Raw genomic sequence first — 25,205 nt, 5'->3', positions numbered from 1 at the left:
ATTAGTTTTATACTTTAGGCATTTCTGTATATTTTGGATCACGTTTAATGTGTTTCAGTGAAGTTTATGTACATTTATTTATAAAATTAATGTTGTATATTGTTGCATAGTTGCATTGTAGACTCATGGCTTCAAAATGATGCTAGTTCAACGAATAACGTGATTGGCCAAATCAATTTAAAAGTTAACAATACAATCTTTGATTGGATCTCACTCCGGCCAACGTTTGTGATCAGCTAGCGAAATTAAACCTATTTTTATACTTTAATGTGCAACATGTGGCGGTGGAAACAATCGGTAATCTTTTTGTGAATTATTCATACAGCCAAATTTAAACAATGATCCTCATTGGATAAATGTATGAAGCCCATTTCCGCCAGTGAAAGAAAAAAAAGATAAAACTTAGGTTGTAAAATACAAATCCCATGGTACGCCAGAGTTAAAAGAAAGATAAGATAAGATAAAAAAGGAAAAATACAGTAGTTTACTTTGCTATTTACAGTACTATAGTGGCTATATTGTGATTTTTTTTTTACAGTAATGCTTTGACTACTGTGATTTCAACTGTAATGCTTAGACTATTGTAATTTTGTCATGTGGACAAGGTTTTACTGTGAACTTCACAACATTCTACTGTAAAAATCATATACAGTAATGTTACTGTGAAATCTAAAGTAAATAACTGTAGATTTCACAGCCATTTTTTACAGTGTAGTGTTGGGTAAGTTACTGTAATTAATCCCTCAAAAAAGTTTTGCATTACTAATAATTTCTAATTAAATCATCAGCCTCGACCAGTTAGACAGTAAGGATAGACATAAAATTGCTCTTTTAATTCTTTCACATAAATAATATAAAATTGCATAAATTATTATCAAACCAACCAAAGTATTTAAAGGGAAAAGGTTACATTTAAAACACACATTGTGACATTAGATGATCATTAGAAGTAGCTGTAATTAAATTACAGAAAAATCAAGAGTAATCCCTTACTTAACTTTTTTTAAGGGAAATTAATTACTTGGTAACACATTACACCAGGGCAATTCAAATCTTGCCCTGGAGGGCCAGTCCACTGCAGAGTTTAGCTCCAACCCTAATCAAACACACCTGAGCCTGTTAATCAATGTCTTTGGGATCATTAGAAAATCACAGGTAGGTAGGGCCAGTTGACCAGTGTTGGAGCTAAACTCATAATAATTGAATGTTTCTTTTTGATGTATGCATTGTATTCTATGCATTTAAAAAAAAAATTTTTTTATATTTTCTCTTGCATAATTAATATTGCACTTTAAGCAAAAACACATTTTATCCGATTACTCGATTAATCGTTGGAATTTTTGGTAGAATACTCGATTTACTAAAATATTCGATAGCTACAGGCCTAGTTAGAAACCTATAAGAAAAAAGACTCTTTTTGGGTATCTGCTGGGCTTCACATGTTGTGCTTGACCAATCACAAAAAACACTGGTCCCTTTGTCACAAAGCACTCTGGGAGGAAGTAGTCACAATGCTGAAAGAGAGGACGAACTGTGTGCAAAAACCTTGTGGTGTTTAACTCTGAACCTGGCATCTGTTGGAAAATTGTGCCAGAGGCTAACCCTTTTGTTTAAAAAAATTGATTGTTGTAGTGAAATTCCTCCAGATTCTCAGATCACTCTTTTGCTGTGTATGTAAACAGTGCCCACAATGTGTGAATGATTCAGACCCAGCATCAAGACCGTTTGGTTATTATGGCAATAGTTAAATGTATGCTCTTTTTTCATGCCAGTATTGATTTTTTTAATAGTATGCTATAAAAGGTATAGGCTTATTGTTATATCTGAGGGATCTGAAACGGTTAATACACTCACTGGCCACTTTATTAGGTACACCTTGCTAGTACCGGGTTGGACCCCCTTTTGTCTTCAGAACTGCCTTAATTCTTTGTGGCATAGATTCAAAAAGGTGTTGGAAACATTCCTCAGAGATTTTGATCCATATTGACATGATAGCATCACGCAGTTGCTGCAGATTTGTCAGCTGCACATCCATGATGCGAATCTCCCGTTTCACCACATCCCAAAGCTGCTGTATTGGATTGAGATCTGGTGACTTAGGAGGCCATTTGAGTAAAGTGAACTCATTGTCATGTTCAAGAAACCAGTCTGAGATGATTTGAGCTTTGTAACATGGTGCATTATCCTGCTGGAAGTAGCCGTCAGAGGATGGGTACACTGTAGTCATAAAGGGATGGACATGGTCAGCAACAATACTCAAGTTGGCTGTGGCATTTAAATGATGCTCTATTGGTGCTAAGGGGCCAAAAGTGTGCAAAGAAAATATCCCCCACACCATTACACCACCAGCAGCAGCCTGAACCGTTGAGACAAGGCAGGATGGATCAATGCTTTCATGTTCTTTACACCAAATTCTGACCCTACCATCTGAATGTCGCAGCAGAAATCCAGACTCATCAGACTAGGCAACATTTTCTCAATCTTCTATTGTCCAATTTTGGTGGGCCTGTGCGAATTGTAGCCTCAGATTCCTGTTCTTAGCTGACAGGAGCGTGACCCAGTGTGGTCTTCTGCTGCTGTTGCCCATCTGCTTCAGGGTTCAATGTGTTGTGCATTCAGAGATGGTATTCTGCATAACTTGGTTGTAACGAGTGTATATTTAAGTTACTGTTGCCTTTCTATTAGGGTTGTGCCTATAGACTATAGTATTGTGTATCGACGGTAGTCATAGATATCGACAAAAGCAGATTTCTGTCGATAATCAAGACGATATTAGGCTCATTTTCCTATTAGTGTATTAGATAATAATAATAATAACTATTATTTTTATTTTTATTAAGTGGCTTATTATAATTCGGCTATCAAACTGCCTAGCTATTTCACTTCAGCACCACATTTCAAACACACACACACCGCGTGCATGTGCGCAGGAGGATTAGAGCCTGTAGTCGCTGAAGTAGGGCTGGGTACTGAACTTCGATGCCTTTATGGTATCGAACGAAAAACTTCGATACTATGAGTATCGAAAAATTCTTTATCTTTCGGGGGCCAAATTTTGGTTCCAAAAGCCAAGCGGCCGTTTTTTTTTTTTTTTTTTTTGCCAGGCGGCTGTGTCTGTGTGAGCTTGTAGCATTTGTGCATGTAAGGACCTAAATTCGCCGTGATTGGCTGTCCACCACAACATGACGTGACAGGGAGGATTTCTGAAGATACTCGCAGTCACACAACACAAGTGTAGTTGTTTTTTCTCGAAACGTTTCCGTTTTACAATTTCAAAGAGGTCTAAAGTGTGGCTACACTTTATAAAAGTGGACGCCGAGTCAGCAAAGTGCAACATATGCGATAAGAGTATTGCAACCAAAACCGGCAATACCACCAATTTAATGAAGCATTTGTTTGGATGAGTGTTTTGCCCTCCCTCCCTGTTTAGTTTGGTCTACTCCATTGCGTATCTTGAAACACGCCCCCTTTCACGTTGTCTAAAAAACAGAGAGAGAGAGACAGATTTATCCGGTACAGGGAATTTCTCTAAGAAGCAGGCCACTGTATACGTTCACTTAAAACATAACCGACTGTGTTTACGAGAATACTTGCAGAGACAATTATTTTGATATAATTGGGTGTGTATGTGTTCATTCAGAAGTTACGATACGCGAAAGATGAATTCATTCTCTGTACGTGCATTGTCTGAAATGCTGCTCACCGCACGTGCTTTGAATGAGTGCGTACAAGCTCCGAACGCGCGCTAATTGTTTAAAAAGCTTGAATCAGCAATATTTAGAAACAAGTGCAAACGATCAGCTAGGATCCGTTTCACCCCTTCAAACGAGTGAACAACGCGAATCAAGTTAGGAGTTTTACATCACTATTCACGATAGCCCATCGGACTGGAAAACACAATAGCCCCGGGACGTGGGGCTAACGATTTTGCGAGCCCTGCACCTCAGATCTATCCAGTTTGTGAAACACTGGTTTTCACACTGGTTTCGTTAAACAAAATAAATAATTATTTTAAAAGATTGACTCAAAAGAATCATCGGTTCACTAATCGGATCATGAACTTGTATTACAGAGCCAAAGATTATCTATTATTGAACTTCTCGAATGAATAAACACTTCAGGTTCATCTGTAAAGCACATAAAGCTAACGTTTGAGTTAATAAACTTCTATTTCACTTCTATTTTTTTCTATTTTCAAAGTGTGAGTTCTAGAAGAATGTTTGTGTCTTGATGAGCATGTATCGCTCACTAGGAGACGCTAAATGAACAGCTGCTGTTCTTTTTTTTTTCAACGGAGGATCAGTTGCCCTATTGGTTAAAATCCTCAAACTGTTTACTTAAATATTAAATTAATAAATGACATCAAAACAGGGGTGTTTGCGTTATGATGTGGTGAGCTGCTGTGGGGAAGAAAGTCCAGGGCAACTTTTTGGTCTCAGTCCGCCCCTGAATTGTGCACCCCTATCCAAAAAGCACAACCAGTTGTATTAATAATGTTATCCCGAGTGTGAAGTGTTACCAGAATTTGTTGTAATTAAGGTGAAAAATAAAAGTTTTGTGTTGAATGTATTTGTGTTGATGTTGAAATGGATTTTAAAACATATGGTATCGAAAAAAGTATCGTTAGGAACCGGTATCGAAATTGGCACCGGATCGAAAGATTTTGAACAATACCCAGCCCTACGCTGAAGTTGTCCGCTTTGACTCAGATAACTTGTTAAATCCATGAAATGAAAGTGATAGAAAATGAGGAGTTGGTGTCCCACACATTTAATGGCTGGTAACGTTACACGGCAATGCGCTCTTCAAGAAAGAGATTAACTCTTTCTTGGCGTTACAAATTAAGACAAAATAACAAGACGGCAGAGTGAACTTATCCATAGTGGTTCTCACGTAGTCCTTCTCTTAAAGACTGATCACTTAACTTATAACACACACTACGTGGTGATGACGTAGAAAGACTATGTGAGAACCACTTTTGATGATAAGTACGCTCTGCCGCCTTGTTGTTATTTTCATGCACACCGCACTATAATGTGATGCATGCAAAATACATAGTTTTGGCCGTTACAAAGTCTCCATCCACAAACAGACGTACATCGTCTGCAGATATAAGGTATTTCATTGCACTTTAACAAGTAAACTGAATGGCCTATATGAGTGCAATATTTTAAACGAGCCCTCACTGAGTTTAATGCACAGTTATATTAGAATGCATCTCATTCTTATTTGCGGCGGTCATGAGGCGAGTACTGTATGACTGATGCTTCAGTTAAATTCAGCTTAACTCAGAATATATGAACTTACCTGTTTTGAATACTTTCTATTTTTTGTGTTCGTTTATGCCCAATATTAGTGTTAAACTGCTGGACTTTAAATGAAATCTACTATTGATTTTCACTGTTGACTGATTTTGCAGAACATTTACGCACTTCTGTGCGTAGATGCAGCAAATTTGTCACATGACGCGCAATATGACACTTGCGTCTGACTATATATGAACTAGCTGTTTTAAATACAGTATTTTTATATTTAACATTAGTTTATCAGTATGTTTGATAGTATATTTTTTGATTACTGGTGATTCCATAGGCCCTCTCTCGCGCACCTGTGCGGTTTAAAACACCAAATAGTTATGCTATAACAAGAACAAAGAGTCTCTCTCTTGCTCCACCCAAGCACGATAATATCGTGTATCGTCGACCTCACGGGCTGACGATATGACGATTTGAAAAATGATCATATCGCCCAACACTTCTTTCTGTCATTTCTAACCAGTCTGCCCATTCTCCTCTGACCTCTGACATCAACAATGCATTTTCGTCAACACAAATGCCACTCACTGGATATTTTCTCTTTTTCTGACCATTCTCCATAAACCCTAGAGAGGTTGTGTGTGAAAATCCCAGTAGATCAGCAGTTTTTGAAATACTCAGACCAGCTCTGTCTGGCACCAACAACCATTCCTCATTCAAAGTCACTTAAATCCCTTTTCTTCTCCATTCTGATGCTCGGTTTGAACTTTAGCAAGTCGTCTTCATCACATCTAGATGCCTAAATGCATTGAGTTGCTGCCATGTGATTGGCTGATTAGCAATTTGTGTTACCAAGCAATTGAACAGGTGTTTCTAATAAAGTGGTCAGTGAGTCAATCAATAACTACAAGCACTTTGACTTTATTTTATTTTTTATAATTCTACCACTCAAATTTTGTTGGATGTTGCTAATGCTGAATGATGCTAGTTTTACATATAATTATAAAATGTTCTTTTAGTGTTATTTATATAATATTATACAATTAATAATCAATGTTTTGACATTTTAGTTTATATTTTAGTAGCTTTGTTATGCGCCTTTGTCATTTTTATTAGTTTTTGTTTAATATTTATATTAATCCATTTTTTTATTTTTATTTTAGAACTTACACTTTTAAGTTCTGCACTGTTAAAAATAAATGAATAATAATCATAAATCTGCCAGGACATTATCCATTCATTTTGCAGACATTTTTGTTAACTTTAAAACTTAAACTTAAAACTCAAAAATGAAAAATGCTGGTAAGACACCAATAAACACACAAACAAACAATTAAATAAATAAATGATCAAGTGGGAAATTCCTTAATTGTTATACAGTACAGGTGTATTTCAATTAGCAAAAATTTTTTTTAATAGTTTAAGTTGACAGCAACAGTATCAGTCAGAGCACAAAAGAGAAAGAAAATGCTCACTTACCATTTGTTCATTCATTCATTCATAATTCATAATTCATAACTTAACTAGATGTTAATTTCAACATTTAACTAAGATTTTATCATAAATAAGCATATAACTGATGAAAAATACCAAAGAATGACTGTTAGTTTAAAACTCTTCCTTCTCATTGTGCATTTAGACTAGAGCAAACTTGTAGTGGTCTCATTATGAACTCCTGGCAGTGAGAGAAAATAAAGGAGTGAAAACTCCTCATGGGGACACTGGGACTGAAGAAAGGGGGTTCTGCACATTCTTTCCATGTTGAATTTAGTAATATTTGAGGGGGTGAAAAAGAAAGCCACAGTGTTCTGGTAGAGCTTCATTCCAGCCAGTAGAGGCGTTAAGAGGAGCAGAAAAAGCTGGACACGAATCCGTGAACTCTTCCACAAGCCTGACATCTAGTGGAGGATTTGTGTAGTGCACCTCAGCCAGACGGCCCTTTGTCATTGTCACTGTCTTATTGTTCTTGTTGTGCTGGCTAAATCAAGATTCACTATTACTGATATTCATATTTAGGGTTTTGGATTTGGACAAACCATTAAGCATTACATTTAATGTGTAACGTGCCACACTCTTTATTATGGCTGAAACGATTTGTCTTTGTTGAAGTGAGATGTGCTATTGCGTTTCTAAGCAGTTATTCTCTGTACACCATAGACTCAAAACAACTTAGCAATTACAATTTTATAATTAATAATAATAATAATAAAGGTTTTAAATAATTATAATAAACTCTACTTTGCACTCATTTAATAATAATTTATTAAATAAATAAATAAATAAATAAATAAATATATATATATATATATATATATATATATATATATATATATATATATATATATATATATATGAGTAAGATACCTTTTGGCATATGTCTTTTTAAGTTGTTATTTTTTCTAGCCATATAATACTATTGTATAATAAAAGTATTATTGATATACACTACTTTAATAAGGTCTTCTGTGCACTCATTTAGACCTCAAAAAGACCTTTTGGCATGTGTCTTTTATATTCTTATTTTATATAGTCTTATATTTCTTTAATAACACAAGAAAATATATATATTTTTTATACACACAAAAAATATTTAAGTTAAATTAATAAACTAAATCTAAATATTTTTTCTATTCTTTTTTTCTCATTAATTTTTTTAATTTTTTAAAGATTTTTTTTAGTTTTTATATTGTTAAATAGTAACAAGAATAATTATTTATTATATTATTTATTTTCATATTTATATATTATGTATATTTTTATGTGTATATTTCTTCATAGTTTCCCCTAACACCTCATGTACTGCTCTTAACAGCAGGTGGTGACAAAACATTTAAGCAATTTTTTATTTTGCCTCTTTTGTGATGGAGGTCACCATTTGATTCCAGTGCAGTTTCTCCATGTGATCTTGCCCTCTATAACCTTCGTATAAGTGTAAATTTAGAGTCACCCACCCCCTTACGAACATTGAGCCTACAAGACTGATTCTTTGTTGTTTTAACTTAGAGTCACTACTCAGTTCCATCTGGTCTGGATCTGCATCTCAACATATCTACTAACAAATGAACAAAAATGCTATCCGTTCTGTTCTGGTCCAATCTCACCTGACATTTGTTTACTCTTTCTTTCATTTCAACTCTTATTTATCAAGTAATCCTGTAGATATAATGGGAAAACAAGAAGGCAGAGCTTTAGTTGTTCTATATCAGAAGGCAAATGTTTGGCGAGCTGTGTGTTTGCATTAGTGTTCCTTGTCACACAGGGTCTCTCAGTTCATAATCAAGTGCGTCTGTGTGCGGGCACAGAACCGCTTTTGTCCTCCACTCTATCCCAACATGCCTTTTGTGAGTACAAAGGCGGCCCAGTTCTGGCGTCAGTGATCTTGTGTGTGTGGAAGGGGACAGTCCCGCTGTATGCTCAGCCTCAGATACATGGTCATTCTGATGGGTTTGTCTAAAGAACCACTTATAGCTTTGCTGCCGGTTTCCTGTATTTTTATAGAGAAATTTAATTTCTGTTCTGTAACCGCATTTTTTCATGTGGTTCAGCAGTGCCATTTTCTGTAGCGCTCTTTTCAGTGTGATATCAATGTCTTCTAGTCCTTTGATGAGATTTCTGGGAGAGCGTGTGGTTTTACAGATGAACAGACTTTGATCTGTTCTCTTTCCTTCTCTTTTTACCTGCAGAACCTGGAGATCGTTTATTCCTACTTGCATGGAATGGAGGCGCTGTCCAATCTTCGGGAGCACCAGCTGAGGTAAAACTGAAGGAAGGATTGGATAAATGAATGGAAAAAATGCACAAATGTTTTTGAGGTCAAGCAGGTGATGTATGGCGGGTTATGCATACAGATGCGTGAAAAACAGTTTTGCTGTGTTTAGGATGATTCATTATTTTTATTTTGTTTTATTACAAAACTATTAAAGATATTTGTTGTTTTATTATTTGAACATTTATTTTTACTTTTTAATATCAGTTTTGGAGTACTGATTTTATTTTTATTACTGATCTTATTTTTTATTTTATGTTGCACAGTCAGGTAGTTATATTAATATATTAAGATATATATATATATATATATTAAGATATGTTATGATATTTGTTGTTTTTATAATTTGTGAACAATTATTTTTTACATAATGTTTTATAACAATTTCGGACTGCTATTTTTAGTTATGTTATCCAATAGTGTTAATATTTTATCAGTTCTGTCTATTTTTTTATTTATTTTTTTATTGTTATTATCTGTCATTAATTACTCACCCTCATGTAGTTCCAAACCCAGAAAGACCTTTGTTCATCTTCAGAACACAAATGAGATATTTTTGATAAAATCCGAGGTCATTCTTTCGGACCCTCCATAGACAGCAATGCAACTGCCTCGTACAAGGCCCAGAACCGTAGTAAGGACATCGTTAAAATAGTCCATGTGTCATCAACTGTAGTGGTTCAACCATAATTTTATGAAGCTACGAGAATACTTTTTGTGTGAAAAGGAAACAAAATAAGACTTTATTCAACAATTTCTTCTCTTCCATTATTTTTTGTCCACAAAGATAACAAAAAATTAAATAAAATTACAGTTGAACCACTGAGGTCACTCTGAGGTCACTAACTACTTTCTAAGCCTTGTATGTGGCAGTTGCATTGCAGTTTATGCAGGACAGAAATCTTTCTCTTGGATTTAATCAAAAATATCTTAATTTGTGTCCTGAAGATTAGTGAAGGTCTTACGGGTTTGGAATGACATGAGGGTGAGTAATTAACGAACTAATCAGATATTCAGATTATTAATGGGGTTAATGATTTGAGTTTTGGCTTAAGGTATTTGCATTGTTGTCTGAACTCTTAAATCGACCTTAGAATGACCCTCTCGAGGATTTCACGTCATTGTTTATACTCATGTGGATGTGAATATCAGGGGGAAAATACTTTGCTACTTGACCACAGTGTTCTAGAACATTCCAAACCCTACCTGACCCCTCCAAATCCCCTTCATTGGTCTGTACACATCTTCAGGAATGCGTCAGATGGACTTGGTTGACATTCTGCCCCCCAACTGAGCTGAACTTTAAGGAATGTCTTTTGAAGAATGTTTTTGTCCTTTGGATTGTTTTGTTCTGTGGCGATGCATCCGAGTTTGCTTAAACAGCACTTCTGGCATAAACCAAAACTGAAATATGTCATGCACAAACAGAGTTTGGTTTGGTCCTTGCTGTTCTTCACAACAGGCAGCCTGTTTTTTTTTTTTCTTTTTTCGAACCGAATGCCAACCAGACCTGAATACCCACAAGATGTTTCGTCCTGAAATCCATTTTGGTTTCACAACATGATATTTCATAATCACAGACAAAAATATGAGGTTCATTGCTTCCTTTGGAACCATTAAGTTTGGATATGTCACTGATTTATGGTTCTCTCTTTCTCTTTCTCTTTCCTCTTTTTTTTTTCAGGATAATGTGTGAAACCATCCGCTACGAAAGACATGAAGCCAACGAAGTGCTCTATTAGTGAGTAACAACCATGCTTTCCCTCCAATTTCCTTTTGTTTAAAGCCATAATGCTTCTGTAAACCTTTATAGGATTTGCAATGCATAACCACAAATAATCTTCAAAGATCGTACCACTCCAGAAGCGATGATAAATATAGCCCGCTTTTGAGAAGACTTATCAAATCACAAAGGTGAGATGTGAACTCGCTGAAGCAAGAGTGTTATATTCAGCGCTGCATGAGCCTTCTGTTGTGTTATAATGAGTATCCTAGCTGAAAATGGCATTATGAGGAATACAGGGTTTCTGGGTGATAAACACACAGCTATTGATCTGCAACATCTAAGACACACTGACCCAATTTAGATCCACCCTTCATCTGGCATGTGTGTTTTAAAAAGTCCTTGCTTGTATCTTCTCATTGCTGTCCAAAGTTTATGTTGGCTTTGTCTGATGCCAAACACTTCTTGCTTTTTTCTGGTCCTGCTCAACACACACACACAAACACACACATATATATAACTTTTTTTTTTTACTTGGGTGGAACCAGACATTCCCCTCCAATTTCACACTTTATTTTTTTCTTTTCTCCTGGAGGAAGATGAAGTGTGCTCTTCCCCACTACCTCTTGTCTATAAAGGGGAGCATCTCATTCACACATTGTCTCTGATAGCATTTAGACTTTTGTGCCTGTGTAAGAGTGGAGTTGATGCCATGAGCTGTTAATTACTGCTGCCAAATTAGGTCACTTTTGGATCAGTTGATTCGATGTAATATGTGCATATCAAATTACACACATTTTATATATATATATATACATACACACACACACAGTACAGACCAAAAGTTTGGAAACATTACTATTTTTAATGTTTTTGAAAGAAGTTTCTTCTGCTCATCAAGCCTGCATTTATTTGATCAAAAATACAGAAAAAAATTTAAAATTGTGATTATATTATTACAATTTAAAATAATTGTTTTTAAATTTATTATACTTTATTTTACCTTTAGAAATCATTATAATATGATGATTCATTATCAAAGTTGGAAACAGTTCTGCTGCTTAATATTTTTTCAGAACATGTGATACTTTTTTAGGATACTTTGATGAATAAAAAGTAAAAAAAAAAAAAAAAAAAAAAGAAGCTATGTTTTTAAAATATAAATATTTTGTAATAACAATATACACTACTGGTCAGTAATTTGGGGTCAGTAATTTTATTCTTTCTTTTTTTTAAATAAAATCAATACTTTTATTCAGCAAGGATGTGTTAAATTGATAAAAAGTGATCGTAAAGAAAATATATTATTAGAATATATATTAGAATTTTTATTTTTATTTTGAAAAAATGCAGTTCTTTTTAACCTTTTATTCATCAAATATATTAGACAGCAGAACTGTTTCCAACACTCATAATAAATCAGAATATTAAAATGATTTCTAAATGATCATGTGATAGACTGGAAGTAGGAAGTAGTGAAGGCTGGAGTAATGATGCTGAAAATTCAGCTTTGCATCACAGGAATAAGTTATTTTTTTAAAGTATATTCAAATAGAAAACTATTGTTTTAAGTTGTAATAATATTTCACAATATTACTGTTTTTTCTGTATTTTTGATCAAATAAATGCAGGCTTGACGAGCAGAAGAAACTTCTTTCAAAAACATTAAAAATAGTAATGTTTCCAAACTTTTGGTCTGTACTGTATATACACACACACACACACACCCTGGATTTTATGTGATCCTGGACCACAAAACCACAAAAAAAAGGGTAAATTTTTCTAAATTGAGATTTCTTGAATAAATATGATATAAATAAACTGATGTATGGTTTGTTAGGATAGGGCAATATTTATTACATGGCTACTTGCCACGTAAGTAAATAATTAGATGCAAAATATTGATTTGAATTGAAATATTTGAACGCAAAGCTTCCGTGAAGACAGCAGTTGCGAGCAAGTGGCAAATTCAAACTAAACGGCATTTAAGGGAAACGGTGAAGTCAAATCACATATTACACAACATTTCACTACAAAATAATTAAGGCAATAAAAGAATTAAGATGAAAATGTTTTAAAACCTTACCAGTTTTTTAGTTCTCTTATAATCCATTACAGCGTACAAAACAATCGTAGCAAAATGACAGCAGCTGCATTTGTTTGAAACGAGAGCGAGCCCGCAATACCAAACAAACGCAAAGCTTCCACCCAGAAAAAATAGTTCAAGCAAGAGTACAGCGCCACCTGCTGTTACCCAGATGAGCCTGTGCTATTAGCTTTTACAGGTTGTTACGAATGTTGTGACTGACCAATCAGGATCAAGTATTCCACAGAGCCGTGTAATAATCTGTGGTAAATCCTGTAGGACAGTGATTAACAAAAAGCCACATTTGTGTGGCGTTGTCCGGGTTTTACACTGGATAAATTAATAAAGCAGAGTAGTGACACGTAACCTGGCAAGTATCTTCATTCACCAACTTGCAACACTGCCTTACTTAAACACATATATGTGGGAGATATGGTGATAATAATAATCAAAAAAATAAAAGTGGACTTGATTAAACCCATTAAAGTTTGAGTCAGGCTCTTAACGAACTATGTTTTATTCCTCTTTCCATATTGTGAATAATGAATGTGTATCATTTTAATATGCTTGTTACACAATGGAGCCTAACTTATTGTAATAATTATTTGATGTAGCCTACTTTTACACTCAGAATTATTCCTTGGCATCTCAATGAACTAAACTGCATTTTTTTTTATTGTTTGCGTGAGTGACGTTTAACATTTAAACTAGCTGGTGAGAGAAAATGGCACTATCAGAGAGTTTAAAGAGGAACGTCGACAGTGAAAATAGGGCTTACAAAGAAGAATACAATTATGCGTTTATCCTACCTAGTTTTGTGAATTAGTGTGTTTTATCTGCAACGAAGTTGTCACTGTTTGCAAAAAATATAATATTAGATAGCAACACAAATTAAAAGCTTTTCAAATTAAATCTCTCAATTCATCTAAAAAAAAAAAAAAGCTGCAAAAAAGTTATCGTGTCTTGAATTAGACAACAATTTGGCAAAACAAATGCATTGGCTCCAGGTTGGAGATGACAAAAACTTTCTTTTGGATTGTAAGTTTGTCTGACTTGTCTAATAGGCTGTTGCTAATATTTTTGGTTTATCTAATAGTTGTGGATTTGTATAGTCCTCTGTTTTAGGTGGTTGTTTTCATCTATACACTCTCAAAACTCCCAGTGGCAGACTATTTAAGTACTAACACTCCACTGAGTTTGCTGTACCAGCCTAGACGCTGTTCCTCAGCGACTCACCCCACTGTTTTTTTATTAGACAGCTCGCTGGTTTAAAGCTCAGCACTAATAATAATCTTCAGACTTGTGTGCTGCTGCTGCTGATTTCCCTCAGGAACAAACCACTCCCACTGCAACAGCCTCTGAACCACTAGTGCCAAATACACAAACATCATGCTTTCAGAGATGCGATAAAGGCAGGTCTTTTATGCTTTATATTTGATCAGGTTGGAAGGACAATAATATCACACTGGGGTTTCTAAAAATTATAGTAATAAAAGGTTTAACGTTGTTACTGGGTCACATTGATTTATGCTTTCTGTAAATAATATTTAAGCAGTGTTTACATTTGTTAAACAAGCTGACAACATCAGGGAACTTTGCTCAGGGACTTTTTTTTTCATGTTCATGCTATTTATGCTCCTAAACAAGAATTAGACATTCACATCATAAATGAAGACATAATTATTCTGTTTTAGTTGACAATTGATATAGATACTTTCTGTGATTTATGTCAGAGTGGTCAATAGAGTAAAATTTTTTTTTACTACTTACTAGATGTGTGAAGCTCCAGAAATTTCTTCTTTAATTGCTTTAATGTGAGCATTAGGGTTCGATCTCACAATAGTTATTACAATACTAGCAGTATAACAATAAAAGTGTTCGTATTGAGCAACAAAATTGTAGAAACCTCAGTTTTATATTGTTGAATTTATTCTGACCAAGTTTTTATTTATTTATTTATTTATTTAAATTAAGCATTGGTCTCCCATAGTAGCATACATTTAAATTTATGTTAAACACCGTTAAAACCACACACAGCACATCAATACCATGGTAAAAATATATGTATATGGTTTTTCTATAACCTATTTGTATGAAAAACAGTTGTCTAAAATCATTCAGTATAAATGAACACATGCTATAGCCTAATCACAAATACACAATTACTGTATATACCATTTAATCTTTTATTAAAATTCAGTGTGAATATCCAAAATTTCAGCTACAAACGGTCCATGAGGGGTGATTCAAATGAGTTGCTGTTTCGGTCCACTTTTGGCGCATAAACATTAAATCTAACATTGAACTCTTCATTTCGTTTTATCGAGGAAATTATATTGCGATAATTATTGTTATCAATTTATTGTCCAGCTCTAGCTCGCATTCATGGTTTAAAACAGATATTTCCAACATTTCACTGTGCGCAATTACCTCCAACACCACCACTCCCCGGCCTAATCGAAACCATACTGAACCATGACACCATTGGGTCGTTTCCAACCAAACCGTGAATTTTGTGAACTATTACACCCCTACGCATTACATATATCCTTATATTATATGTTATATATTATACATGTTGCAAAATATTTTGTTACAAACGTAGCAAATCAGCATATTACAATTTAAAATATGCTGATATAGCTTAAAAGTTACTTTAAATTGTAATGATATTTAACTGTATTTCTTGTTTTTACAGCCTTGGTGAGCATAAAAGGCTTCACCAAAAACATGAAAAAAAAAAAAAATCGTAATTGTTCCAAGCTTTTGAATGGTAGTGGCTATATATAAACACAAAGTAAAAAAAAATTGATGTAGTATCTATTGAAAATGATCAGAAGATTAAAAAAATCATAATTATGATAAATAATTTACCATATAACTAATTTTTCTCATTGTAGAATGCACAGAATCAGTGAGATTTATAGGAAGATGACTTTGAGTTCACTCTCTGGTAAGGCTGCTGTCATCCTGTAATCTCTACACTGAACAGCCTCAATAGAAATAAAACCCTATAAAAGCCTTTTATGTGCGTAAGAATAGCTGTTGACTTTGAGTACTCAGGCAACATTCACAAGAGTGTGTCTGTATGTATGTGTGTGCATGCAGGAGTGCTGCTCTGTAGCGGCATGGGTGATCCATCATTCTCTTCCCTGGTCTGATGCACACACACACACACACACACACACACACACACACAGAAACAGCTCAGCAGAAGGGTTCTCTCCTACAGTCATGGCCACCAGCTGGTATAGAGAAGGGTTCCCTCTCCCCATCACTCTCTCTCTGTATTCCTGCTGGGACTCCCATCAGAGATGCCTAGACATGCCGCTGGGCACAAACACACAGCTCAGACCAGAAATGCAGGCACATCAACATGGACAGAACCACAGTTGTGTCTTTGCTTGATTTAAATCAACATTTAAGATTATTTGTAATTTTTGCATTTTTTGCAATGATAAAACTTTCATAAAACCACTCATTAAATATTACATTTACATTTAGTCATTTAGCAGACACTTTTATCCAAAGTGACTTACAAATGAGGACAATGGAAGCAATCAAAATCAACAAAAGAGCAAAGATATATAAGTACTACAGCAAGTCTCAGTTTGCTTAACGCAGTACACAGCAATAATAAAAAGAAAACAGACAGAATAGAAAAAGAATAGAGCAAGCTAATGTTGAGATGGGCAGGTCATTTCACCAGGAGGGAACATTTAATGTAAAAGTCTGTGAAAGTGATTTTGTGTCTCTATGGAATGGCACAATAAAGCAACATTTACTTGCAGAATTCAAGTTTCTAGAGGGCACATACATGTGAAATAATGAATCTAGGTAAAGTGGTGCAGAGCCAGTCCTGGTTTTGTGGGCAAACATTAATGCCTTAAGTATTACTGGAAGTACTATAACGATATCAGTAATTTTGCAATTATACCAGTTCACTTAATTGTTCTATATTATTTTAGTTTTAGAATTTCATATTTTATGGCTGTCAAAGATAACATTTACAATGTAAACATTTAAGGTGGTTTAGTTATCTTTATATTTAATGAAGTTGGTTGTAAATGTTCACAATTTAAAATAAAAAAATGTAACCTTTAAACCAAGATTTTCCTTTTTCGGTTGACTGAAGATTAGCAGATAAATAACCCCCAAGGATGAAAGCATGAAGTCCATATTCGTCCAAACCTTGCCTGATTTTCTGCTCTCATTTGTGCTCCCCAGTCTTTCCAGAGGGGCCGGAAGCTGTTGCTGTGTGCTTGATGAGCATTTGATGAGCGTTGAAAGAGTGTTTCAGTGACCCAGTTCAGTCAGCGCTGCTCCGCTGATGGTGCAGAACATCCTCACGCTCTCCGTCTCACCCTCCATCATTCCCGCTCTCTCCTTCTCTCTATGCATTCTGCTGATTAATAATTGAGTGTTTCGTTTTTTGTCTGCGCACGCTCGGGAAAAACGATTAAAAGAGGGAGCGGAAGCGGCAATGATGAAGGGAGTGATGCAGAAAGAGAACGAAAAAAGCAAGCAGCGTTCATGCTGCGCTTGAGAGCAGTCAGGAGCTGCCTCATTAGTCCTATAGAGACGATGTAGTGTGTGCATGTGTAGGATTTTCGTTTAAGGGCAAAAATCCAGATGTTTGGAAAAGTATGGTTGTACTTATATGATGTGGAAATAGGTCTTTCAACAAATGTGGACTTTTAAATAATGTTTAATAATAATAATAATAATTAATTAAATAAGGTATAATCTATGTGGCTACTCAACAAATTAATATGTGAATGTGAAACTTTGAATTGAGTTCAAATTATAGTAGTATCTTTATATTATTTTGCTGAGATAAGAAATACCTATTGCAATGTACGAAATGAACCACAGAGCAACAAAACGAATACTGAAACTGTACTACAGAAATATTAACATTGGTGTTCTTTGATGTTATTTTTACTGCAATCAATAACAGCCACACAAGATTCCAGCAGTTTGTATGAAACCTAAACGTAATTCTGCGGTGTGATACGAGAGACACCGGTTTCAATTACGAGCTTTCCGATATACAGATTTGCTATGGATGACGGAGAAGATTAGGAAACAGAGTGGCCTTGGTTCTGGAAGTATTTTTCTCATAGGATTTTTTTTCGAATTATAAGTTATGAACCAAACCAACCAGCTATGAGGAGATGCATAACATTACAAAATTTGATTTAAAGAAAAAATTATTAGAAAATCTGAACATGAAAATAATCATTATAATAATTCAAGAATTTAAGCATTGTGAAGCATCCTATTGAAGCATTGTGAAAAAAATCGATTCATTTAAAGTTGGCGATTGTATGTATCAAAACAACCTTTTTTGTGTTATTGCAAAATATTAGGGATGTGCACAATGACTAATTTGACTGTCGTTTAAACGGAAGTTTTGTATCCGACTAGTCGACTAGTCTAAAAGCAAGAACCCCCCAAAAGATAGTAAGAAAAAAAAAATATATATATATATATATAAAAAACATTGTTCGTACGTGTATATACTGTAATAGCCTACATTTGAAACACTTTAATCATCACACTGACAAATCCCTCAATGGATTCCGCAAAAAATAGGTCACAATTATGCCGTAGGCTACTCTTGCCTCGCGTTATCATCATTTAATTTTAGGCGGTCGTTAAAAAAAATAAAAGAGCACACACTCAACCTCAGTCAATGCTTATTTATTAAAATCAGCTGGGGAAAGGCAGAACAATTAAAAATCAATCAATAGCCTGATATAATTTTTAATCTTCATATAACGTGAATCAATAATATATTAAAACACAAGACAAGAACAATAGGGAATTTTATCAAGGAATATCATTAAAACGGCTTCTAAAAACACACTTCGTCATGTAGACTATGTCATCTAAAAACAAAACGAACAAAAAGAAAGACAGGACCTGTGGCGATTAGGACATCCATCCCAAATTCTCTGGAATGAAATCATGCAGTCCACTGCGAGTAATGTTATCCCACCTCATAGCGCAAAGTAATACATTTTTTATATGCGCTTAGAGGAATTTATTCACAAAATGCATTTCCATCTCCCATTATTCGCATTAATCCTTTTTCGTCAAAAGTCAAAAACCACCTCAAGCGAGTGTAATTTTTATTTATGAATTATGGGATTTTTATTCGAAATTTGACGTTTCCATCACTCGTTTCTCATTCGATACTTCAAAATGCGCATTAAAACAGGGTGATGGGAACATATTCCTGCACTTGTAAATATAACGCTCTGCAGGAACTGAAGGCGCGCACGCAGAGATAACTAAAAGCAAGCCAACAGAATTTCGGAAAGTGCCTGGACATCACGCAGCACAACTGAAGTGGGTCTTTGAGGAATAGACGGCGTGGATGGGATCGCAGCGGCGGCGGGTTGAAGTGAATGACATTAGCTGGTTTTGGCTAGTCTCTAAGCTAACACTACGTGCCTGTATTGAATATGATTATGCATCGCTCCAGTAGAGTTATTGTAAGCCAATTTGATAGAAGGAAACTGGAAAGTTTTGTATAAACTGTGTACTAATTCAAAAAAAATATTCCCACACCTTGCTAGTCTTTCATTTGGGCCCTTTTGTGCTCGCCATAACTGACATGAAGAAAATCGACTATTGTTTTCAGTGTTGACTAGTATTTGCTGTACCGTTTAGTCGACTAGTCGACTAGACCCGCACATCCCTACAAAATGTGTTTGATGTATTTTTAAACTTTTAAACAATAATGAGCCACACTTTAAAAATGGAACGAGCTGTCTACTCATAACAATATTACACATAATATATTTGAGTTTTTAAAGGTTGATTTTTTTTTTTTATTTTTTTTTTATGGAATCGACCTGAATAAATCATGTAAAATCTCCTTTATGAATTAATCTGTGACGCAGTGTATTTAATATAATTAGTGAAATGTGATAATTTATTTTAAGTTGATTCTCCAAAGTCTGTGAATTTGAGTGAGGCCGGTTTTTATTTGACTGAGTTATTTTTCACATTTAAAAGACAGCCAAACAGCTAGCATAGCTACTGCTCATTGAACAAGGCTTAATGCCTTCGAGGAGTATCCATAACCATAAGCTCTACTTTTCTGCACAATGGTAACAATCGCACTACACAATGGAAATTTCAATGTAACAGAAACTTTAACATTACACATTAATTGATGCTTTCCTTCACTCAAAAACACATAAAATAGCATTTAATTTCATAATGTACTCTCCATATTCAGCCATATGCATGCTGGGCATTAACAATCACTTCTAAAATAAAACTGCAAAATTGAGCTAATTCTCTTTCAATAACTATTTTTTGTTGTTGTGTGTTGTTTAATCAGTTCCCCAATTCAAGCCTCAAATCAAAAGTTTCCTTTAAAAAAATGAGGAAAACAGATCTCTTGGTTTTATTAGTAAAAAGCCCTCAACATTTTCTATACACAATTTGTTTAATGAAATATGCACACTACTTTTGATTATCAACCTATTTTAATGATTTATTAGATTAAAAATACAAGACCCATGATTCATTTTTTTTAGTGAAAGGAGGTTTTTCTTTTCCTGAAATAAAAGGCTAAAGCCAAGATTTGGTGATTTAAAATAGCATAACAACCCGACTGTTGCGCTCTATGATTATAGACCAATCAGAATTGAGTATTCCAATGAATCGTGTGATAAGATGAAGATGTACAAGAAATTTCAGTGCAGACAAAACATATTAAATCGGATGAAAAACAAGCACTATTAAAATGTGCAATAATGAAGTGTGCAGTGTAGTGTGATAGCTGGGTTATTTGCTTCATGTTAGGAGTGTCTGTCAGCTCATAAACCCCAGCACTGCTTTGAGCTTGTTATCTCACTGGAGTGTGTATCGGCTGTTCTGACTCAGTGATCAAGATGTCTGCTGCTCATTGGATTGCTCCTCTTTTCATATTTCCACTTTTAACACTTGCTGGAGAGGCAGACATGGAGCAGGGCTCGCCGGGAGCTAGAAGGACGTCTCTGGCGTCGACCCAGCATGCCTCGGAAGATGTCTAATATTTCTGACTGCTCTGTGACCTGAAAAAAAAGGAGTGTTAAGGGGGATTGTGTGTCAGTGTGTTATTTCCTACATACACACATAAATCAAGCAGTCACATATCAATTGGCATCACTTACAAGAGGAAGAGAGATGGTGTGTGTTTCACACTTGGCCGTTTGGTCACTCTTTCCACTGTTTTCCTTAAAGGAGTAAAATCACAGAACAAAAATGATGGCAGTGTTTACATTAAGCATGTTATGATGTTATGTGCATCTGTGTCAGCTACTTTTGCTCTAACCATACAGCAAACCAGGCCGCATGTTAGAAATAAGCATGTTTTGTTTCCTTTTGAAATCTGTGTGACATTTTTCTCTTTCTGTCTCACAGTCCGGATGACATTGGCACGTGTTGGTACATTCTGCTTTCTGGATCGGTCTTCATCAAAGAGTCCATGTTCCTGCCACGCTCCAGGTATGTCTCTTACCCGAATGCCATCAAATATCAAACATTCACACTAAGAAATGAGAAAACACACCCTAAATACCCTTTCCATTATCCTGTTATGTGTGTTAAGCTTGTACCTTCCTTCTTTCTCTAAAAGTTCTCCCAAATAATTTGGAATTTGAACATGATTTGGAACTGGTTTGGAAATTTAAACCCCAATTCTGAATAAACAAAATATGTAACACTGGACCTTAAGAAGAGTAAATATCCATCTCTGTGCATGTCCTCATCCTAGTTTGCCACTTAAATGGCCCAAGTGTTAGATGCGCACATCAAAAAATGTGACTGGGACCAATTTAGTTAAATTTGGATTTAATGAAAGTACCTTCAAAGAGCCACTGTATTTTTGTATTATCATTTTTATTATTATTTAGTTAAGGGACAATTTTTGCAATATGTTTGGACTTTCAGATGCATTTTTTGTTATTTTATTGATTTTTTTTTACTTTTATGAGTTCTGCATTTTATTTTATTTTATTTTACAGAAATGCTGTCTCATAATCTCTCAAATACTTTAAATATATTAATCAAAATTTCTGAATGAAATTTCATTATAATTAGATTTATAAGAGTTAATGAATTGCAAATGATATCAGAGGTTACAAATAATAAAAATGACTTTTCTACAAAATATATAAAAAGTTACAAATAATAGGGGCTAAAGTTCATATCACAATATTTTATACTGTCCAGGCGATATCGATATTATATATATATATATATATACAACCACAGCTGCTACAACTGATAACGGAGCGCTCAAGCGGGTACTGCGAGTCATGTTGACATTATTAAATTGTCAAATTTATATTTTGTGTTCAATTATTTTTCTTATCAGGCAAGTAACGGCATGACAAGTGGGACAGTTATGCAGTGTAGTCTTTATCACTCTGTTTGTTCCCCATTATTCATTCTAAATGTATTTTTCACTGTAGAATATGTTACATAAATACATGAAATGTAGAACATATAAAAAAGTGCATAAAAATCATAAATGCATAAAAGTGAAACTCAGCCTATGGCTATCGGACAAAAAAATAAATTAAAAAGTCCTATCGTGCATCCCTGCTTGAAAAAATCATAATTGGACTACTTTAGCAAGACCACATATACAAATGAAGACTACCATCTTTATCGAAGATCAATATTTTGCACACTACAATCTAAATGTAGTAGCATAGAACTCGGCGTGACACAAATGAAGTGTACATACAGGAAGAAACATAATGACTGGGCGTAATTTAAAAGCATAGCAAGCTGTACAAAAACACTTGACAGAGATGCACTAGAATTGGCTTGCTGTTGGGAATATGTCATTTTATCACCATGGCAATGAAAAAAGCAGGTCTCTCCCTCCTTCACTTTCTCGTTTGGCTTCATGGAGAGAGCTGTGATGTGTTGCTCCTGTAATAGACTGTGACTCAGGCGTCCAGTGAATGAAAACCAACAGGACAGCAGTGCACTTCATAAACAATGTCTTGATAGCACTCGCAAATGGCCATTCCCCCCCCCCCCCCCCCCCCAAGAGGCATCACAGCTACCCTGTGTGCAGATCTGTAGTAACATCTTATCGGCTTCTTTCAGCACGACGCCAGATATTTTCTTCCAGTTTCTTTCCAAACAAAAACAGTCTAATTTTAATGCAGATTTTGTATAACACTTCTGTTTAATCGCACCTGAAACTCTCACTCATTACAAATGCAGCATGCAAGTGTTTAAATGCACAGCATTAAAAGCATTATGGTGTACAAAGTGCTGTGAGAAGTCATAGTTGAGTTTGAGGTGGCAGTACCATCTGGTGCTCGTGCCAGTACTTAGGCAACAAGTCCAAGTCCTTTAAAATGGTTTTACAGGCTTAACTACCAACAATGGTTTCTCTTGTTATAAACTCTGTTCAGTCTGATCCTCCAGTAAATCCTTTGTTTTCTTAACTATTCCTGACTGCAAGAGTTGGGAAAACATTAGTAATCACAGTTTCTAGAGATTTTTACCCGTGCTTTACCATGGTACAAATATGGCATACTATCTGTTCTAACAGGGAACGTTCTCAGAACTTTGGCTAATGTTCTAGCAAGATTCTGTCAAAGTTATGAAGAACCGCAGTCCTGCAGAGTTCAGCTTCAACCCTAATCAAACACATCTGAACAAGCTCATCAGTGTCTTCAGGATTACTAATCTACAGGCAGGTGAGGGCTTTTTTTCAGAGTTGGACCTGAACTCTGCACGACTGCGGCTCTCCAGGACCAAACTTTTTAGCCCTACTTATATACATACTGGCTTCAACTTGGACCACTAAATAAATAGACTGGTATTGTTATGAAAGTATGAGGGTTAGATTATTTAGTGTACAGGTCATTTCAAGAGTGATAAACAAAGTGATAGAAAATATTTATTTTAATGCATTTTAAATGTTTAAAAATGTGGAAACCACTCATTGCATCACACCTTCTCCTGACTGCATTATTATTTGTAAAATCAGGACTTTATGGAGAGTGTGAACCGTTATATTTCATTAATTAAGGGAAATTAACAAGTGTCTTAGCCCTCAAAGGACTATTTGGCCAACAAGCTTTTTCCTGCTTGAAAAGCAAAACGTTATTGATAGTGTAAAAAACATCAACTTTGAAACACATGCTGATTGATGGACTAGCATTACTCAACATTACTTACTACCTTCCAGCAACGCTACATTCAGTGAAGGTAAAATAGTAAAAAACCGAACTGTAATATATGTTGCATTTTGACATTGCCAACCTTTAAATTAAGTTGACAGTAAGTAATAAACAGTATTGCGCATTGAGTAGTTGAGTATTGTGCATTTTTCCTTACCACTATTTCTTAATAATTGTTTAATGATTTTAATGGAACCGGAATCAGAACTGGAACCGTTAGGTGGAACCGGAACCGGAATCAGAACCGGAAAATTTCTAACGATTCCCAACCCTACTACTACCCCGAGTGCTGTGGCCCCTGGCAGTCTATGAGGTGCCCATCACAACAGTAGAGAAGCTGGAGAGAAGAGTCACAACCTACATCAAGAAATGGCTTCGAGTTCCACGCTGCCTCACCACCATAACCCTCTACGGAAACAGTGTCCTCAAGCTGCCCCTCACCAGCCTTACAGAGGAGTTCAAGTGTGCTAAAACACGTCTGCAGATGACCTTGAACGAATCCAAAGATCCGGTGATCAGAGAAAATGCACTGATCCTGGTTACTGGGCACAAGTGGAGACCAGCAAGAGCAGTAGAGGAGGCAACAGCAGCTCTTAGACATGCTGATATTGTGCGGAGGAAGATGGTGGTGGAGGAAGTGCGGCGTCAGGAGGAAACGACAAGATGGGCCAAGGCAGTTGCACTCGGCAAACAGGGACTGTGGACACGGTGGGAGAGTGTCGAAAGGAGGCGGTTGAGCTGGAGGGATGTATGGGCCATGGAAACGAGGGATTTGAGCTTTACCATCAGAGCCATATATGATGTTCTCCCAACACCAACTAATCTCCATCAGTGGTTTGGTGAAGATCCTGGGTGCATCCTGTGCTCCAGGCCAGCCTCCCTCTGGCACATACTCACCGGGTGTAAAACCAGCCTTACCCAAGGATGATTTACTTGGCGCCACAACCAAGTTTTGAAGAGCCTTGCTGCAACACTGGAAAAAGAATGATCCAGCATCAATGCCCTGTCTTTGCCAATGCCTAACACCTCAACAAAACCATGGGTAACTGCCTTCATCCGTGAAGGGGCTAAAGCTGCCAGGAGCAACTCCACACCATCAGAGAGAAGCCAGCTGTGCCTAGCACGCGACTGGAAGATGCTGGCAGACATTGGTAAACAG

General features: G+C 35.6%; 1 protein-coding gene across 7 annotated transcripts in view; it reads left to right on the top strand.

The window, feature by feature from the left end:
* Positions 1-25,205, top strand: part of rapgef2b (Rap guanine nucleotide exchange factor 2b) — a 128,634-nt gene that overhangs the window by 35,836 nt on the left and 67,593 nt on the right. For all 7 annotated transcript variants that reach the window (XM_059516006.1, XM_059516001.1, XM_059515999.1 and 4 more), the window contains exons 2-4: positions 8,939-9,009; positions 10,706-10,762; positions 21,258-21,341. In XM_059516006.1, the coding sequence (XP_059371989.1) occupies positions 8,939-9,009; positions 10,706-10,762; positions 21,258-21,341 (212 nt within the window). The remainder of the gene's footprint in view (positions 1-8,938; positions 9,010-10,705; positions 10,763-21,257; positions 21,342-25,205) is intronic.

This window comes from Carassius carassius, chromosome 29 (assembly GCF_963082965.1).
Source record: "Carassius carassius chromosome 29, fCarCar2.1, whole genome shotgun sequence".
NCBI classification, from domain to species: domain Eukaryota; kingdom Metazoa; phylum Chordata; class Actinopteri; order Cypriniformes; family Cyprinidae; genus Carassius; species Carassius carassius.
Note: the sequence above shows the minus strand (reverse complement) of the source record. Positions and strands in the feature narration are given on the sequence as shown.